This window comes from Hylobates moloch, unplaced genomic scaffold (assembly GCF_009828535.3).
Source record: "Hylobates moloch isolate HMO894 unplaced genomic scaffold, HMol_V3 SCAFFOLD_3, whole genome shotgun sequence".
Lineage (NCBI taxonomy): Eukaryota > Metazoa > Chordata > Mammalia > Primates > Hylobatidae > Hylobates > Hylobates moloch.
Genome location: NW_026652278.1, coordinates 31,469,407 through 31,489,278, shown reverse-complemented (window position 1 = coordinate 31,489,278; position 19,872 = coordinate 31,469,407). Strand labels below are relative to the sequence as shown.

Below are 19,872 nucleotides of genomic sequence, written 5' to 3'. Positions count from 1 at the left end.
CCACGGAGCCACGGCCAGAAACAATTTAAATATAATTTAAATAACAATACATTCATAAAATAGAACTGGTGCTAAAGGCTCAGTAAATATTTAGCTAGTGAATGGATTAACATATTGTTACATAAAAAAAGCAAATCACCAATTTGTGCCCCTATATATTTTTCCATTCATAGAAAAAAGTGTTAATGAATACACACTAAAAGTAACAAGGGGTTTAAATCTGGGCAGTAGAACTGTAATTTACAGGCCTAGTACATTTTTTTCCTCTAAACAGTTTTGTACTTTTTGAAATAATTTTTGTGCTTTGTAATAAAGTTATTTAAAAATAGAAAAACAATATGAAGTAGCTTTTAAGTGGCAAATGAATGAAGAGTAGAGACAGTGATGGACCGTAGAAACACAGAGCGGGATCCCTCTTTGCTAGGACAACCAAAGCCTTTCCTAGATTAAATAAGGCATGAAATGTTTTGAGGTTCAAGTATTCCAGGTCGACACATAGGCAGGAGAACACCTGCTGTCTTTAGGGAACAGCAAGGAGACCTGGAGCAGCAAGAAACAAATTTGATAGAGAAGGCAACGTAAGTTTCTGGGTAGTAGCAGAGAGGGCGGAGAATGCGACATTTTCCGATTAAATTTGCAGTATTGCCGCAGTATGGGATTAGGTGAGGATTAGCGCTTGGAGCGCAAGTGCCCACTAGGGGGTGGTGTTTCAAAACATATATAGGCCCAGTTGGCCCCACTTGGACTAAGGTGAAAGGAACGTACAGCAGGTAGAACGTCAAAGAGGACGTTCCAACAGTTGGACAAGTTAACGACAATAAAATACGCAAATGTTAACTTTCCCCCTTACTGCTAAGTGCTCCCTAAATCGGTAACCCAGTGTAACGCGAAACTAAGCCCTACGGGATGCCTGGAGCTAGCGCCAAACGATCCCCACTTAAAGCGACTACTAGTCCCAGGAATCTTCGCGCGAGGCCAAGGCCTTCTTCCAGGGTGCAAGTGGGTCTCGCCGCACGGCTCTCTGGGATTCGTAGTCTTGCAGTGTCATTCGGGAGTTGTAGTTCCCTTCCCACAATCGGCTGGGCGAGGCGGCGCCGGCGATCAGAGCAGCGCTGGGTGTTCAGGGGCCAAGATGGCGGCGCGCCGGGGACGGAGAGACGGAGTCGCGCCGCCCCCGAGTGGGGGCCCCGGTCCGGACCCTGGCGGGGGAGCCCGCGGCAGCGGTTGGGGGAGTCGAAGCCAAGCGCCGTATGGGACTTTGGGCGCTGTGAGCGGCGGCGAGCAGGTGAGAGGCTGGCTGGCGGCCCGCGGCAGGCAGCAAAGCGGTGTGTGCCGGGTGGTGACACGTGGACGCCACAGGAAAGGGAGGAAGCGCCTGAGAGTCGATGCGGGGTGGCCGCGGGAGCCGGGCCGGACCAAGTGGACCCTAGGCCGTTTGCTGGGGGTAGGCGGACAGAGGCAGCGTCTCTACGGCCATTCTTGGGGGACGCTGGAGGGGCAGAGTGGGGTGTCGGAAACATAACCCGCGGTTGGGGGTCAGGGGTTCGGACTTAGGGTCGAAGGCTGAGACCTCCCTGTAAGGATGCCCAGTGAGGCTCCCCGAGCCTGGCGCCGCAGTTCCCTTTTCGGAGCCACGTGGGGTGGGGGGAGCAATTTTCCCGGGAGAACTTGTCTCCTCCCCTCCCCCTCTAGGCGGCCCCGGCATCCACGTGGGTCGGGCTCCTGGTGGAGGGGGGCGCAGGCCGCGGGTCCACGTGGGGGCGGGGAAGGAACGTCCACGTGGCTCCCGTCCCAGGCTGTCGGGCATCTAGTATCGGCCTTGGAGCCTGGCTGACGCGAACTGGGTGTGTCTCCACCGGTCCCGCCATCTCCTGCCGGGGCTGGAGGCCCGGGCCGGGAAGGAAGGTAAGGGCTGCTAGAGTTAACTTTGTTCAGAGCCTTGGAGGTTTTTTTTTCCCTGCTGCTTGGGTCCGCAACATCTCTCCACTGCGGATGGTGAAGGACTCTCCAGATGTTCCGGGAGTTTGTTCCCTGCGGATGGCTGAGTGTGATGGGGAGGGTAGAGGGCTGAGGCTGAAGGGTTATGGAGGAGTGATTTTGTGGCACTTCTGTCTGACCGGCTTGGGGTGGGTTGTGAGTCACGGGCATTGGCGTTTTGGTTGCCTTGCAGTCTTGCCTTATTAGTGATTCAAGGGGCATGGGGAGTGTCAACATATACCTGGGACAAGGTTAAGAAAGGGAAAGGGAATCCTCTTCTCTCCTCACTTTTCCCTCCAGCATCTCTTTTGGGAAGGCATGCTCCTGTAATCCGACACGCAGAAACTGGGGTGGTCCGTACTTATGGCTCTTTAGATTTTTTGCTGGGGATGGGAAAAGTTGGAGGCGGTTTGAGAACTGTTCAACATGTTGTTCAACAGTTGAACATGTACTGGATGAGGGGGAATTCTGTTAGATTTTTTTCTTGGCCTTCAAAAAGTGTTATTGTTCTACTCTACAATGGAGGGCTTCTTAAAAGTTTCCACCCAGGGTGGAAGGGGCAGGAATTAGTTTGAACTGTTACCTCTCTTAAACAATTAAGCTGAGTCCTTGACAGCATTTTTTGCGTGTTACTAGGTGGAAGTTGGGCTGCAGGCTGCCTGGTAATGTCAGATCCGGCAGACCAATCCAGGCCCTTGCCCAGGGGAGAATGGTTTCTGGGGCAAGAATTTGGGAGCGCTGATCCCTTCTCCCCTACTTTCTCAGAGGTCACATCTTTTGGGGCTGGTGCTGCCTACCTACCAGGGCTCCAGGGACTAGGCTGTAATCTCAAGGCAATGCCCAGCTCTCTATGAACCATTCATCTTCACCTCCATCAGGTGTCCAGTCAGAGACACACCCTCACACCTGACCTCACCCATCACTGAATTCCCAAATAGCACAGGGAGAGTCAGGAAGGATCCAAGATCCAGCTATAATAGTTAAGTGGTAATTTGGGATTGGAGAGGATCTCATGGGGAGATTGTCATTCCCTTTCCCCGAAAACCAAAGATGGGTATATGTGAGCTGGTCAGTCAACCAGTTATTTATTGAAATACCATTATGTTTAGGCACAGGGGGTACACTGGTAAACCACACAAACATGGTCTTTATCCCTCAGGATCTATGTTTTAGTCAGCATAGACCGATGATAAATAATAATGAGACGAAAGTGCAGGATATTTGGGATTATGTAATTGGCAGTAGTGATTTACTTTGCAGAGTCTGGGAAGGGACATTTAAAGCTGAGATGTTAAGACTGTGGAAAACCTTTAATCAGGGAATAGTGAAGGCCTCAAGGAGGAAGAGAGCATGGCTTATTGGAGAAACCAAGACCTGTACTACAGAGTAGTGGGAGAGGACATGCTGGAGCAGAAGTCTGGTGGAGAAGACAGGACTTTTGTAAGCTATACATTTATATATATATACACATATATATTTTTGTTTGTTTGTTTTGTTTTTTTTGTTTTTGTTTTTTGAGATGGAGTCTTGCTTTGTCACCCAGGTTGGAGTGCAGTGGTGTGATCTTGGCTCACTGCAACCTCCATCTCCTGGGTTCATGCTATTCTCCTGCCTCAGCCTCCTGAGTAGCTGGGATTACAGGCATGCACCACCATACCTGGCTAATTTTTGTATTTTTAGTAGAGACAGGGTTTCACCATATTGGTCAGGCTGGTCTTGAACTCCTGACCTCAAGTGATCCACCCATCTCAGCCTCCCAAAGTGCTGGGATTATAGGCGTGAGCCACCATGCCTGGCCTGTAAGCTATATTAAAGAGTTTCAACCTAATGCTAAGAGCAGTAAAATGCCATTGAAGGGATTTAGGGAGGGTCTCAGGCAGTGATCAGATATGCATTTAAAAAGTTTCTGGCTGTTTTTGAACCCTGGAGGGAGAAGGTTTGGTGGGGGAAAGCTAGTTGGGAGGTTTTTGAAGTTAGAGATGCTGATGGCTGGCTCACTTTCAGCCTGGGCTTAGCACTCGGATGATCTTGGTACTCTGGGAGCTGTGCTATTTGGGAATTGAGTGATGGGTGAGGTCAGGTGTGAGGGTGTGTCTCTGACTGGACACCTGATGGAGGTGAAGATGAGTGGTTCATAGAGAGCTGGGCATTGCCTTGAGATTCCAGCCTAGTCGCTGGGGCTCTGGTAGGTAGGTGGTGGCAGAGCAAGTGGAGTTGCAGCCTCTTGGCTCACCCTGGAGTGTTTGCAGAGCCAGGTGCTATTCAGCTGCTGGTTTGTAATTATAGGATTGTGAAGGCTTGGGAGGAGTTAGTGCCTAAAACCTACCACGTTTCGCTTATTCTCTGGGCCTGGCCTCCTAATGTGTCCTTAACCAGCCTTTCCTTTTCCTGGGCGTTGGTACTCAGCTCTGTTAGGAGGGTATATATTGGCGGAGTGTGGGGGGTGGGAGTGTGGAAGACACCTGTTGCTTTTTTCTTTTGAAAGTGGTGCAGAATTTCACTTTGTTGCAGAAGGGGAAAGGGAAGGTCTGGCCTGTCTCTATGTGATCCGGTTCTCAGGCCTTTTTACTTCATGTTTCCTATGCGGTAGTTTCCCCTTATCCACAGTTTCTGTTAACCTGCCGTCAACTGGGGTCTAAAAATACGTGAGTACAGTACAGTGAGATATTCTGAGAGCCAGAGAGACCACATTCGCATAAGTTTTATTATAGTATATTGTTTTAATTATTCTATTTTATTATTAATTTCTTATTGTGCCTAATTTATAAGTTGAACTTCATCATTGGTATATATTGGTAGTATCTGGTTTCAGGCATCTACTGGGGATCTTGGAACATATCCCTCTAGGATAAGGGGGGATTACTGTAGTGGAGATCCACATGGCTCTGGCCTCACCACTACCATTCTGGTCCCTTCTGGCCCTGCCCACACCCACACTCTTGACAGGTCTGGGCGGGCTGCTTGATGCCTGACACAAGAGGCCGTAAATGCTGCTAGTTCTTAGAGGAGTGTGGGGCGGGGCCTTTCCATTTAGGGAATCAAGCTTTCTCTTCACTTGCTCACCTGGTAGGAGTGGAGAAGAGGCCCTTCCCTTGGAATTACCATTGAGAGGTTGAGTGTCTCACTGTTGGGCCTTCAAAATAAGTGTCGGCCGGGCGTGGTGGCTCATGCCTGTAATCACAGCACTTTCAGAGGCCGAGTCAGGCGGATCACTTGAGGTTTGGAGTTTGAGACCAGCCTGGCCAATATGGTGAAACCCTGTCTCTACTAAAAATACAAAAATTAACCAGGCGTGGTGGTGGGCGCCTATAATCCCAGCTGTTCCAGAGGCTGAGGCAAGAGAATCGCTTGAACCCAGGAGACCGAACCCATGAGTGTCATGGGGCTGGGGGTAGGGGGTGGGGTGTGATTGCCAGAAAAGTTAATGCTGCAGAAAAGTCTATGATTTTAGAGTTATGAGGAGAGATCACCGTGGGCTGGGGAAGCTGGGGTGTCTTCTTGAAGAAGGTAGGATTTGCACTAAGCAGAGAGCAGAGACCTAAATGGGATTTGAGGTAGGTGAGGTTGTTGGAGCTGAAGCTGTCTCCTTGCTGACCTCTTTTGCTTTGGTGTGCCCCTCAGACTGTTATCTTCACTGCTGCCAGTAGATGATTCTGAACAATCTTGATTTTCCTGATGTTTTCACTCCCGGGTTTTAATCTCTTGTGACTCTAGCTGTTTCTGGTTGGAGCCCAAACATTTTTCTGCCCCAGAAGGTCCTTGAAAACTGCCATCCTGGTTGGGGCTTTTGCTCATAGGTTGTGCTTCTCTCTGCTCTGCTAGCCCAGAAGTTTGGCGACAGTGTTGCTGCTGCTGAGTTTGGGCCCAGCAGTGGAGGGTACCTGATTTATGGAGCATATCAATCAGCTGCTGCTAGAGAGCTCATACCCTTCTCACCTTCTTCTCTGCTCCAGGTGCTGCTGCATGAGGACGGGGGTGATTCTGGCTTTGTCAGTCTCTCTCGGCTGGGCCCATCTCTGAGGGACAAGGACCTGGAAATGGAGGAGCTAATGCTGCAGGATGAGACACTGCTGGGGACCATGCAGAGCTACATGGATGCCTCCCTTATCTCCCTCATCGAGGATTTCGGGAGCCTTGGAGAGGTGAGCTGGGGCCGGACTCTGAAATCTTCAAGCAGGAGGTTTACATGGGAGGTTCTAGCTCAAATTCTTGGCATGACTCTGCTCTCCCAGGACCTTAGCTTCTTCCTGGGTGCCCAACCTGAACCCTTCAAGTGTATTTTTGTCTCTAAGTGGGAATTAGACTGCAGGCTGCCAGATTATGTCCCATGTAAGAATTCTTTTCCTAGCTTAGACTATAGTCCAAGGCCTTTCCCACTGTCTGGGCCCCTGAACTACATGTCCAGAGGGTTCTGATCTCTGTTTTTCAGCTCATTTCTAGCCTAGCCGATGGTTGTCTGCTGCGCATCCCACATCTTATCTGAGGGTAGGGGAATGTGTGAAACCCAAGCTTGAGTCAAGTCTGACAGATCTCTGTTGACACCAGAGAGCTGGTGGATGGTAGCTGAGATTGGAATCCATGCCTTCTGGTATTCAGATCCCTCTCACTGCCCCATTAGCTGAGTTGAACCTGGGAGACTGATTCTCTTGATATCCAGTCCTTAGTAGCATAGTAGGTCATTAGGGATGTTGGTAGGACCTTCTGGTTGTTTTTCTGGAGCAGAGCAGGTTATCTCTGGAGGACCAGAATGAAGTGTCGCTGCTCACGGCTCTGACGGAGATCTTGGACAATGCAGATTCTGAGAACCTTTCTCCATTTGACAGCATTCCTGATTCGGAGCTGCTTGTGTCACCCCGGGAGGGCTCCTCTGTGAGTGTGGGACCAGGGGAAGGGGATTGGTACAAAGTTTAGACCCATGCCTGTGGACCTACTCATATAGCTCTGAAGCATAGACTGATCTCAGGTCTTTCTTTCCCTCTTAGCTGCACAAGCTGCTTACTCTCTCTCGGACACCGCCAGAACGTGACCTCATCACCCCAGTTGACCCACTGGGGCCCAGTACAGGCAGCAGTAGAGGGAGTGGGGTAAGCCTGACCTTGGGGGCTTCAGAAACTCCCAGGTGGGAGGAGTGTGTGGGGACAGGTCTGGAAAATACTTTCCCAAAGAAAACTCCTCCTGAGACCTCTCTTCTCTCCTGCAGGTTGAAATGTCTCTTCCAGATCCCTCTTGGGACTTCTCCTCACCCTCTTTCTTAGAGACCTCTTCCCCCAAGCTTCCTAGCTGGAGACCCCCAAGATCAAGACCACGCTGGGGCCAATCCCCACCTCCCCAGCAGCGCAGTGATGGAGAAGAAGAGGAGGAGGTGGCCAGCTTCAGTGGCCAGATTTTTGCTGGGGAGCTTGACAACTGTGTGAGCAGTATCCCGGACTTCCCCATGCATTTGGCCTGCCCTGAGGAGGAAGATAAAGCAACAGCAGCAGAGATGGCAGTGCCAGCAGCTGGTGATGAGAGCATCTCCTCCCTGAGTGAGCTGGTGCGGGCCATGCACCCATACTGCCTGCCCAACCTCACCCAACTGGCATCACTTGAGGATGAGCTTCGGGAGCAGCCAGATGATTTGACACTGCCTGAGGGCTGTGTAGTGCTGGAGATTGTGGGGCAGGCAGCCACAGCTGGCGATGACCTGGAGATCCCAGTTGTGGTGCGACAGGTCTCTCCTGGACCCCGGCCTGTGCTCCTGGATGACTCGCTAGAGACTAGTTCTGCCTTGCAGCTGCTCATGCCTACACTGGAGTCAGAGACGGAGGCTGCTGTGCCCAAGGGAACCCTGTGCTCTGAGAAAGAGGGGTTGTCATTGAACTCAGAGGAGAAGCTGGACTCAGCCTGCTTATTGAAGCCCAGGGAGGTCCTGGAGCCGGTGGTGCCCAAGGAGCCTGAGAACCCACCTGCCAATGCAGCACCAGGTGCCCAGAGAGCTCGAAAGGGCAGGAAGAAGAAGAGTAAGGAGCAGCCAGCAGCCTGTGTGGAAGGCTATGCCAGGAGGCTGAGGTCATCTTCTCGCGGGCAGTCTACCGTAGGTACAGAAGTGACCTCTCAGGTAGACAACTTGCAGAAACAGCCTCAGGAAGAACTTCAAAGAGAGTCTGGGCCTCTCCAGGGTAAGGGGAAGCCCCGGGCTTGGGCTCGGGCCTGGGCAGCTGCCTTGGAGAATCCTAGCCGTAAGAACTTGGAGAGAAGTGCTGGACAATGTAGTCCTGCTAAAGAAGGCCCTCTAGACCTCTACCCCAAGCTCACTGACACTATCCAAGCCAATCCTATACCAACCCATCTCTCATTGGTCAACTCTGCCCAAGCCAGCCCCATGCCAGTTGACTCTGTTGAAGCTGATCCTACTGCAGTTGGCCCTGTTCTAGCTGGCCCTGTACCTGTTGACCCTGGGTTGGTTGACCTTGCTTCAACCAGCTCAGAACTGGTTGAACCTCTCCCGGCTGAGCCAGTGCTGATCAACCCAGTCATGGCTGACTCAGCAGCAGTTGACCCTGCAGTAGTTCCCATCTCAGATAACTTGCCACCAGTTGATGCTTGCCACCAGTCTGGCCCAGCACCAGTTGATCTAGCACTAGTTGACCCTGTTCCTAATGACCTGACTCCAGTTGACCCAGTGCTAGTTAAGTCCAGACCAACTGATCCCAGACGTGGTGCAGTGTCATCAGCCCTGGGGGGTTCAGCACCCCAGCTCCTCATAGAGTCAGAGTCCTTGGACCCACCAAAGACCATCATCCCTGAAGTCAAAGAGGTTGTGGATTCTCTGAAAATTGAAAGTGGTACCAGTGCTACAACCCATGAAGCCAGACCTCGGCCTCTCAGCTTGTCTGAGTACCGGCGACGAAGGCAGCAACGCCAAGCAGAAACAGAAGAGAGAAGTCCCCAGCCCCCAACTGGGAAGTGGCCTAGCCTTCCAGAGACTCCCACAGGGCTGGCAGACATCCCTTGTCTTGTCATCCCACCAGCCCCAGCCAAGAAGACAACTCTGCAGAGAAGCCCTGAAGCGCCCCCTGAGATTTGCCTTGTGCCTGTAGGTCCCAGCCCTGCTTCTCCTAGTCCTGAGCCACCTATAAGCAAACCTGTGGCCTCAGCTCCCACTGAGCAGGTGTCATCCCAGGAGATGCCACTGTTGGCGAGATCTTTCCCTCCTGTGCAGTCTGTGTCCCCTGTTGTGCCCACACCTCCCGCGATGTCTACTGCCCTGCCTTTCCCTGCAGGTAGGCTGGGCATGCCCCCCAGTCTGCCCCCACCTCCCTTGCAGCCTCCTAGTCTTCCGTTGTCTATGGGGCCAGTACTACCTGATCCGTTTACTCACTATGCCCCCGTGCCACCCTGGCCTTGTTATCCTCATGTGTCCCCTTCTGGCTATCCTTGCCTGCCCCCCCCACCAACAGTGCCCCTAGTGTCTGGTACTCCTGGTGCCTGTGCCGTGCCTCCCACTTGCAATGTGCCTTGGGCACCCCCTCCTGCCCCAGTCTCACCTTACAGTTCCACCTGTACCTATGGGCCCTTGGGATGGGGCCCAGGGCCTCAACATGCTCCATTCTGGTCTACTGTTCCCCCACCACCTTTGCCTCCAGCCTCCATTGGGAGAGCTGTTCCCCAACCTAAGATGGAGTCTAGGGGCACTCCAGCTGGCCCTCCTGAAAATGTACTTCCCGTGTCGATGGCTCCTCCCCTCAGTCTTGGGCTACCTGGCCATGGAGCTCCTCAGACAGAGCCTACCAAGGTGGAGGTCAAGCCAGTGCCTGCATCTCCCCATCCGAAACACAAGGTGTCTGCCCTGGTGCAAAGTCCCCAGATGAAGGCTCCAGCATGTGTGTCTGCTGAAGGTGTGACTGTTGAGGAACCTGCATCAGAGAGGCTAAAGCCTGAGACCCAAGAGACCAGGCCCAGGGACAAGCCCCCCTTGCCTGCTACCAAGGCTGTTCCGACACCAAGGCAGAGCACTGTCCCCAAGCTGCCTGCTGTCCACCCAGCCCGTCTAAGGAAGCTGTCCTTCCTGCCTACCCCACGTACTCAGGGTTCTGAAGATGTGGTACAGGCTTTCATCAGTGAGATTGGTGAGTGCCACACAGTTCCCCCACATAGTCCCCAAGTTGGCTGGGGGACTCTTCTCTGTAGAATAGGATAAGCCACCCTGATGAGGCTGGCCTTTGTTGGATTTCTTTGGAGGAGTTTTTTTGTTTTTATTTTGAGACAGAGTCTTGCTCTATCTCCAGGCTGGAGTGCAGTGGCGCAATCTCGGCTCACTGCCTCCCGGGTTCAAGCAATTCTCATGCCTCAGCCTCCCAAGTAGCTGGGACTATAGGTGCCTGCCACCACGTCCGGCTAATTTTTGTATTTTTAGTAGAGACGAGGTTTCACCATGTTGGCCAGGTTGGTCTTGATCTCCTGATCTCGTGATCCACCCGCCTCAGCCTCCCAAAGTGCTGGGATTACAGGCGTAAGCTGCTGCGACATGACTTTTTTTTTTTGAGATGGAGTCTCCCTCTGTCGCCCAGGCTGGAGTGCAGTGGCATGATCTTGGCTCACCGCAACCTCCGCCTCCCGAGTTCAAGCGATTCTCCTGCCTCAGCCTCCCCAGTAGCTGGGATTACAGGCGCTCACACCCACGCCCGGCTTTTTGTATTTTTAGTAGAGATGAGGTTTCACCATGTTGTCCAGGTTGGTCTCAATCTCTCCTGACCTCGTGATCCGCCCGCCTCAGCCTCCCCAAGTGCTGGGATTACAGGTGTGAGCCACCGCCCCTGGCCTGTTTTTGTTTTTAAGAGATGAGGTCTCACTGTGTTGCCCAGGCTGTACTTGAACTCCTGGGCTCAAGTGGTCCTCCCACCTCAGCCTTCCAAATAGTTGGGATTTATAGGCACAGGTGTGTGCCATTGTGCCTGGCTGTGGAGGGTTCTTCAGAGGCAGAGCTCTGTGTTGGTTTGAATCCTTCATGCTTTGTGCTGCTACCTTGGTTCACTTAGTACAGAGGGCAGGGGGAGTGGAAAGGGAGAAGTGAGATGATTTGGGGGCTTCCTGGGACCTGTGTACTCAGTTGATAGGGGCTCGTTTCAATCCTGTGTTGTGTGCCTCCACAGGAATTGAGGCATCGGACCTGTCCAGTCTGCTGGAGCAGTTTGAGAAATCAGAAGGTGAGGGAACATGGGTAGTTTTGCTCCAACTCTTTTTTTGGTGATACTTCTTTTGGGCCCAGCCCTGTGGTTACTTAAACTAGGGTGAGAGGGGACAGCCTTAGCCACTAGAGCAGACCCCTAATTGGAAGAGGGAGACAAGATTGAACTGTGACGGTAATCCAAGCCAGGGACGGCAGTGATACAGTAAGGAAGGTATTAAAAAGAGTAGACAGGGAATCCAGGCCAGGTGTGGTGGCTCATGCCTGTAATCTCAGCACTTTGGGAAGCTGAGGCGGGTGGATCATGAGGTCAGGAGTTTGAGACCAGCCTGGCCAACATGGTGAAACCCTGTATCTACTAAAAATACAAAAATTAGCCGGGCGAGGTCGCGGGCACCTGTAATCCCAGCTACTAGGGAGGCTGAGGCAGGAGAATTGCTTGAACCCAGCAGGCAGAGATTGCAGTGAGCTGAGATCATGCTATTGCACTCTAGCCTGGGCCACAGGGTGAGACTCTGTCTCAAAAAAAAAAAAAAAAAAAAAAAAGGGAATCCAAGCAGGTTGGGGTTGTTTAGGGACATTTTTCTAGAGGGAAGTAGCTTTCAGGCTGGACATTGAAAGACAGGAATTCACAGAATATGTGTGGCTACTAAAGGCAGAGGGTAGGTATAGGAAGAATGGCATATGGCACATTTGAAAGGCAATGAATAGCTGGCTTTCTCAGTATAAGGCATGGATGTAGGTGCTATGGAGGACACTGTAACCTGTTCTCAAGGAGCTTATGGTCTAACTGGGGAGAAGAATCTACAGAAATGATTCCTGAGTTGGTAACAAGGCAAAATAGAAAATGTGATTTGTAGAACGAGAGTAGGCTGTGAGGCCAGGAAGCTAGTTAGGCAGATCATAGATCACTTTGAACGCTAGGCTTATACATTTGGACTTTATCTCAAATTCAGTGGAGGAATGTGGGTGTTTCTGAGCAAAAAAGAGACATGATTAAAAATAGTACTTGGGCATCCACTGGAGGAGACTGGATCTCTTTGGGGAGATCCCAACAGGGAATATGTAGGCAAAGTGGATTTTCCTCCTTTGGGTCTCAAAGCAAGCCCTTCTGTGCCGCCTCAGTCTAGAACATCTGGTTGGGCTTTTAACTAGTATGGTTTCTTTGCAGCCAAAAAGGAGTGTCCTCCTCCGGCTCCTGCTGACAGCTTGGCTGTAGGAAACTCAGGGTAAGTATGGAGACGTGAGTGAGTTACCCTACAGCTGTTGGTCAGCAGCCGGCTGACACTCCAGGACCGTCAACTGGATGCCTCTGTTTGCAGGGACGTTGTAGTCAGCTCTAGAGTCTTTCCCTGTTTCCCCACCCCTTACTCTGCCTATCACTACTGGGCAGTGTCTTGGGTGGTGAGGTGAGAACAGGGCATGTTCACTGCCCTCCAGCTGATTCCAGTTGGGTTCCAAATGTCCTGGAGGTGCCTTTTATCTCCTGGCAAGTCATGCCTTTGGGGATTTCTTTCCTTCATTTAATAACACTTCAAGTTTGCTCAGTGCTGGTAATGGTGTAACTTAAAGTGAAGGAAGATGTTAATGGCTAGGACTCATTTTTCATGTTCATGGTCCTCCATCCTGTTCTGCCAAGCATGTTCCCCTCCACATTGATTTCAGGTTGGTGTGAGCTGGGCAGGTGAGACTCGATGTGAAGGAGGTGGGGGGTATTCAAGGTCATGGCCAGCCTGCCTCTTGGAATTGGGCAGGGCTCAGTTGAGACCCAATCTGTAGTTCAGTCAATAAGACCCTTTTGTGCAAGAAGATGATGATGGAGGCAGTTTGTGCATCCCTTTCTTCTCTGCACCCACCCCCTACCATTGATGTCTGAGAAAGGCAAATGTATAAGATACTGAGGAGGCAATGAATCAGGCTTTCCCTTTTCCCCCCCCGCCAGCGGCGTTGACATTCCCCAGGAGAAGAGGCCCCTAGACCGGTTACAAGCCCCAGAACTGGCCAACGTGGCAGGTGGGTTCAGGGTGGGGAATTCTGCCTGTGATTAGTCTATGCAGCAATATTTGCTGAGCCTACTCCAAATCAACTGTGTGTAGGCATTAAGGATATAGAGATCTGATCTCCAGCCTTGAGATACTCACAGTCTAGGGGGCAGACATGTAAACGAATGAGCATGTTGAGTATCAGGTGCTATGTTACAGCCTATGGGCCAGGCGCAGTGGCTCGCGCCTGTAATCCCAGCACTTGTGGGAGGCTGAGGCGGGCAGATCACTTGAGGTCAGGAGTTCGAGACCAGCCTGGCCAACACAGTGAAACCCTATCTTTACTAAAAAAATACAAAAATTAGTTGGGCGTGGTGGTACACGCCTGTAGTCCCAGCTACTTGGGAGGCTGAGGCAGGAGAATTGCTTAAATCCAGGAGGTGGAGGTTGCAGTGAGCTGAGATCGTGCCACTGCACTCCAGCCTGGGAGACAGAGCAAGACTCTATCTCAAAAAAAAAAAAAAAAGGCCGGGCGCGGTGGCCCGCGCCTGTAATCCCAGCACTTTGGGAGGCCGAGGCGGGCGGATCACGAGGTCAGGAGATCGAGACCATCCTGGCTAACACGGTGAAACCCCATCTCTACTAAAAATGCAAAAAAATTAGCCGGGCGTGATGGCGGGCGCCTGTAGTCCCAGCTACTTGGGAGGCTGAGGCAGGAGAATGGCATGAACCTGGGAGGTTGAGCTTGCAGTGAGCTGAGATTGCACCACTGCCCTCCAGCCTAGGCGACAGAGCAAGACTCCGTCTTAAAAAAAAAAAAAAAAAAAAAAAAAAATCTATGGATTACAGTGAGATGTGAAGAGGGACAGTCAGGAAAGGGTTATATAGAAACTAATCCCCTAAGCTGAGGCTTGAGAAACTCTGTCAGGTGGTAGATTTAGGGGACAGGGCATTCTAGGAAGACGGAGCAGCTTGAATGAACTGAAGAAACAAAACCAACTGGGTATGTTTTGGGGAATTGTGAGAGGCTTGGTTTGGCTGGAGTGTAGTAGCTGATCAGGGCAGTGGGCAGAGGTAAAGCGAGAGAGAGAAAACTGGAGTGGTACCTAGAAGGTCAGATTATAGGGACCTCGAATGCCATATTAAGCTCTTTGGACTTTATCCTGTGCATTGAAGAAACTTTGCCAGATTGGTTTTTGGGTGCTCCATCTAGCAGGAATGTAGAAGACAGGTGGACTCTGAGGCTGGAAGTGGGGAGATGATAGAAGATGACTGCATGAGTCCAGGCAAGATGCAGCCCAGAAGTCAGGCAGTACTGGGTGGAGGGGGCGGATCTGAGAATGGAGAGCTTAGACTCTAGGACCTGGCTACTAGGTTTGGGTAGTGAGAGGAGGAGGGCTTCAGGAAGACCCTAGCTGGCTGGATTTCTCTTGCTGGTCCCCAAGTTGGGGAACATGGGGAAGGAGCAGTTGAAGCAGTGGGAGAAGTTGGGCTGCTTACCTTGCTTGGTGTACTTTGTGAGATGAGGTGGGGGTCTCTGGAGGCTATATACACAGTATTTGGAAGCATAGAATCGGATCTCATCCTGCTATCTCCATCCTCCCTCCCCACCACAGGGCTCACCCCTCCAGCTACCCCTCCCCACCAGTTATGGAAGCCCCTGGCTGCTGTCTCACTGCTGGCCAAAGCCAAATCTCCTAAGTCCACCGCCCAGGAGGGAACCCTGAAGCCTGAAGGAGTTACGGAGGCCAAACATCCAGCTGCAGTTCGCCTCCAAGAAGGGGTCCACGGCCCTAGTCGAGTCCATGTGGGCTCTGGGGACCATGACTATTGTGTCCGGAGCAGGACTCCCCCAAAAAAGATGCCTGCCCTAGTTATTCCAGAGGTGGGCTCCCGATGGAATGTCAAGCGCCATCAGGACATCACCATCAAACCTGTCTTGTCCTTGGGCCCAGCTGCCCCTCCGCCCCCATGCATAGCTGCCTCCCGGGAGCCACTTGATCACAGGACTAGCAGTGAGCAGGCAGATCCCTCAGCGCCCTGCCTTGCCCCATCCAGCTTGCTGTCCCCTGAGGCCTCACCCTGCCGGAATGACACGAACACTAGGACTCCCCCTGAACCCTCAGCCAAGCAGCGGTCAATGCGCTGTTACCGAAAAGCCTGCAGGTCAGCCAGCCCCTCAAGCCAGGGTTGGCAGGGCCGCCGAGGCCGCAACAGCCGTTCTGTCAGCTCTGGGTCCAACCGGACCAGCGAAGCATCTTCCTCCTCATCCTCATCGTCGTCTTCCTCATCCCGATCTCGGTCCAGGTCCCTCTCCCCCCCACACAAGAGGTGGCGAAGGTGAGCTTTGATGGCCCTGTAGGTCCTCTCCATTTAGGAAGTTCACGTACTTCTGTGGTTTACTTTGAAAGCTTTTACCCGTTGACTTTGGTACTTTCAGGTGCTAAGGCTTCTATTTCTGTCTTTGGCTTTTGTGTTTTCCCTTTTCCTGGATTGTTGAAGGAGGCAAGCTGTGAGACGATTGCTTCTGTCCCCTGTTGGAGCTTGGGGTGTCAGTGAGGTCTCCTGCTTCCTTGAGACCTGCCTTGGGGAGACTTTTAGGGTTTGATTTTGACCATGTTGATTTTTTTCACATACTGTATCAGCCTTCATTTTTGGTATTCTGGGTGCTATGTGAGGTAGTGGGTTACTTGTTAATAGAAAATAGTTCTTCCCTTAATCATCTGCTGAAGGTGTCTGGGGCAGTTCCTTTGGGTGTCACTATGGCCTCATCTACTTCCTGGCAGTATCTTTTTTTTCCCAGTAACCAAGTTTTCCCACTTAATGAAGAATTCTTGGGTTTTGGAGATGATGTATATCTTCAGAACTGGCCCATACTACAAGTCTAGTAGTTACCTCTCTCATGGTCACAGTATTTCAGTGAGACCTGGTAGGGGAGCAATAGTAACCCAAAAGACCCAGGCTTGGCCCCAGCACCACAGATAGCTGGGTGTGAGACCTAGGGCTCAGCCCTCTCCCTGAGTCTCCATTTATATTTCTTCCTTTTTCTGATTTGTTAAATATTTTTTAATTTTTAAGTGCACAATTGAAAATAAATGTGATCTCTTCCAAAACACTCCACAACATTCCAGGTGCACCTAAAGTTCCATGAAGGGCCTCAGTTTGTTCATCTCTGAAGGAAAATTGTTCTTCTAGACCTCTTCTACTCTGCTTTGTCTTTGGTCCTGAGCTTCCTAAAAGAAAGACAGGGCTGGGGCCTGGGTGAGATAAGCAGAGTATACCTGAACCACTCCCAGCATTCCTGCATGCCCTCTTATCCTTCAGGTCCAGCTGTAGTTCCTCTGGACGTTCTCGAAGATGCTCTTCCTCTTCTTCGTCATCATCTTCCTCTTCGTCTTCCTCATCCTCATCATCCAGTTCTCGAAGCCGCTCACGCTCCCCATCCCCCCGCCGAAGAAGTGACAGGAGGCGGCGGTGAGCATGTGTTCAGGGAGCGCCATGCACCTGGGATGCAGGTCCCTAAGAGTTGAGTCTTGAATTGTCTTATGTTTGGGGGTCTGATGACACCGTCTCTTGTCAGGTACAGCTCTTATCGTTCACATGACCATTACCAAAGGCAAAGAGTGCTGCAAAAGGAGCGTGCAATAGTGAGTAGAGGAACAGATCATGGGAGGAGGGGGCTTACCCCCTGAGCCTTGAGCTCAGAGAGCTGCCTGCAACTGTAGCCCTGGCTAATGGTGTGTTGATTTTTTTTCATTTCCAAACATAGGAAGAAAGAAGGGTGGTCTTCATTGGAAAGATACCTGGCCGCATGACTCGATCAGAGCTGAAACAGAGGTTCTCCGTTTTTGGAGAGATTGAGGAGTGCACCATCCACTTCCGTGTCCAGGGGTAAGCTTGGGCCCCAGGCTCAGGATGTTCTTTCTATCCCATTCATCTACCTTGATGTTTCTTTGTCTTGCCTCCTTGCTCTGGTGTGCTGAGCAATATGGGGCACCTTCATTTCTGCAGTCAAAGGGTTGGCCACTGGGAATGAGAAGAACCACCTCTGTACCTTGGGGTGCTGTGTCTCCTCCATGGCATGGGCCCATATAGCCATTCCAGCCCCTGCCTCACCCTCCTCCTACCAGGGACAACTACGGCTTCGTCACTTATCGCTATGCTGAGGAGGCATTTGCAGCCATTGAGAGTGGCCACAAGCTGCGGCAGGCAGATGAGCAGCCCTTTGATCTCTGCTTTGGGGGCCGAAGGCAGTTCTGCAAGAGGAGCTATTCTGATCTTGGTGAGTGGAGGGAGGGCCTAAAGCTTTGGAATACTTCATCCCCTCCCCAGAAGGGTTCCTAACCCTTTGTGAGTGGGGCTAGGCAGACTTATCTTAGTTTGACATACAAAGAACCCAAGGGGGCTGGGCATGGTGGCTCACTCCTGTAATCTCAGCACTTTGGGAGGCCGAGGCGGGCAAATCATGAGGTCAGGAGTTCAAGACCAGCCTGGCCAACATGATGAAACCCCGTCTCTACCAAAAATAGAAAAAATTAGCTGGAGGTGGTGGCACGCACCTGTAATCCCAGCTACTCGGGAGGCTGAGGCAGGAGAATTGCTTGAACCCGGGAGGCGGAGGTTGCAGTGAGCTGACATCACAACACTACACTCCAGCCTGGGCGACAGAACGAGACTCTCAAAAAAAAAAAAAAACCCAAGGGGTGGGACGAGAGGAGAAATGGGGACTGGGGACTCGCCTGTCTCTTTGACTTAAAATTAGAGCAGTTTTCACTCCATCCGTTTTTGGGATGGGAGATGGCTAGCTGTTTGCAGACCCTGTGGTTGGGAAGTGTGGTCAGAGACCTTGAAGTTTGTCTTTACCTTTATAGACTCCAACCGGGAAGACTTTGACCCAGCACCTGTAAAGAGCAAATTTGATTCTCTTGACTTTGACACATTGTTGAAACAGGCCCAGAAGAACCTCAGGAGGTAACCTTGGGCCCTTCCCTGCTACCCTTTTTCTCCTTTGGAGGTGTCCAACCTCCTTCACCCCCTTCCCCTACTCTAGGGGAGAGAGCTGCTAGTGAGATGACTGTTTTATAAAGAAATGGAAAAAAGTGAAATAAAAAATATGTTGAATCAGATTTTTTAAAAGGGGTATTTGTTTTTTTATAACAGGTATTGAAACAAGTTAACTTGCATTCTTATGTAAGATTCTTATGTAGGTGGGGCTGAGGGGATCCCCAGTGTTTGGAACATAAGTCACTATGCAGACTAATAAACATCAACTAGAGAGAACTCCCAACTGCTGTTGTGCGTCTTTATATGGTGCTGATGCCAAATGTATTCACTTTTCCTATCTGAACATGGTCCAGGGACATGCCTCTCCCTGGTCAGGTGCAAAAATCCCACTGGATTTGAAACTTGGTTCCTCAGATGTATTGTCTAAAATGAGTCATTTAGGACAGTGCTTCTCAACTTTAAAGGGAATTTGAATCATCTAGCAATCTTTTTAGAATGTAGATTCTGACAATGGGATGATGATACTGGTCCAGGAAGGGATTTTGATAACAAGGACCTAGAGAAGCTCACACTTGTTCCAAAGAAAGGTTTTCTAAACTGGGACTGGCGTATACCTTCATCATGTCACTTATATTCATCATTTTATAATAGCTTGAGCACACTGCATGGCACAGCAGGTGCTCAAATGTTTTTTTTTTTTTTTTTTTTTGAGAGGGGGTTTCGCTTTGTCCCCCGGGCGGAGCGTGCTGTGAGCATCTCGGCTCACTGCGAGCTCCGCCTCCCGGGTTCACGCCATTCTCCTGCCTCAGCCCCTCCGAGTAGCTGGGACTACAGGCGCCCGCCACCACGCCCGGCTAATTTTTTGTATTTTTAGTAGAGATGGGGTTTCACCGTGGTCTCGATCTCCTGACCTCGTGATCCGCCCGCCTCGGCCTCCCAAAGTGCTGGGATTACAAGCGTGAGCCACCGCACCCAGCCTCAAATGTTTTAAATAATGCATGCATGTGGGGTAGAACAGGAACCGTGGGGAAGAGGGAACTGTGGAGTTTTTTGTTTTTGTTTTTGACTTTTTGTTTTGGAGATGGAGTCTTGTTCTGTCTCCCAGGCTGGAGTGCAGTGGCACAATTTTGGCTCACTGCAAGCTCTGCCTCCCTGGTTCAAGTGATTCTCCTGCCTCAGCTTCCTGAGTAGCTGGGATTACAGGCACCCACCACCATGCCTGGCTAATTTTTTTGTATTTTTAGTAGAGACAGGGTTTCACCATGTTGGCCAGGGCTGTTCTTGAACTCCTGACCTCAGGTGATCCACCCACCTCAGCCTCCCAAAATGCTGAGATTACAGGCGTGAAACACCGTGCCCAGCTTTGTTTTTGATTTCTGAGATAGGATCTCACTCTGTGGCCCAGGCTGGATTGCAGTTCCAGGATCATAGCTCATTGCAGCTTTGACCTCCCTGGCTCAGTCGATCCTCCTGCCCCAGCCTCCCAAGTAGCTGGGACCACAGGTGCATGCCACTACACCTGGCTAATTTTTAAAATTTTTTGTAGAGATAGGGGGGTTTCACTGTGTTGTCCAGGCTGGCCTCTTAACTCCTGGGCTCACGGGATCCTCCCACCTAGGCCTTCCAAAGTGTTGAGATAACAGTTGTGAGCCACTGTGCCTGGCCAATTTTATATAGGAGAGGGGAGTGTCTGGAGACAGGCAAAGGAGAGGTGTGTTCCCATGAGGATCCTTATCCTTCCTG

The 19,872-nt window shown here is 51.2% G+C and overlaps 1 protein-coding gene across 3 annotated transcripts; it reads left to right on the top strand.

Annotated features, from left to right (window-relative positions):
- Positions 1-1,103: 1,103 nt before the first annotated feature.
- On the top strand, positions 1,104-18,251 carry PPRC1 (PPARG related coactivator 1). Of its 3 annotated transcripts, none has more exons than XM_032179351.2 (14): positions 1,104-1,285; positions 5,931-6,119; positions 6,700-6,846; positions 6,960-7,061; positions 7,178-10,085; positions 11,109-11,162; positions 12,315-12,372; positions 13,086-13,156; positions 14,742-15,465; positions 16,450-16,599; positions 16,706-16,772; positions 16,895-17,016; positions 17,256-17,407; positions 17,997-18,251. In XM_032179351.2, the coding sequence occupies exons 1-14, from the start codon at positions 1,133-1,135 to the stop codon at positions 18,098-18,100; spliced, it is 5,001 nt and encodes a 1,666-aa protein (XP_032035242.1). In that variant the 5' UTR covers positions 1,104-1,132; the 3' UTR covers positions 18,101-18,251. The 3 variants fall into 3 exon arrangements, with proteins under 3 accessions (XP_032035242.1, XP_032035251.1, XP_058292050.1); XM_058436067.1 differs by having other exon boundaries at positions 1,148-1,285; positions 6,801-6,846; XM_032179360.2 differs by lacking the exons at positions 13,086-13,156; positions 14,742-15,465.
- Positions 18,252-19,872: the final 1,621 nt, after the last annotated feature.

Coding starts and splice junctions, on each gene's coding strand:
- PPRC1 (XM_032179351.2), top strand. CDS start 1,133: ATGGCGGCGCGCCGGGGACGGAGAGACGGAGTCGCGCCGCCCCCGAGT. Junction 1,286..5,930: donor CTGTGAGCGGCGGCGAGCAG/GTGAGAGGCTGG, acceptor TCTCTGCTCCAG/GTGCTGCTGCATGAGGACGG. Junction 7,062..7,177: donor GCAGCAGTAGAGGGAGTGGG/GTAAGCCTGACC, acceptor TCTCTCCTGCAG/GTTGAAATGTCTCTTCCAGA.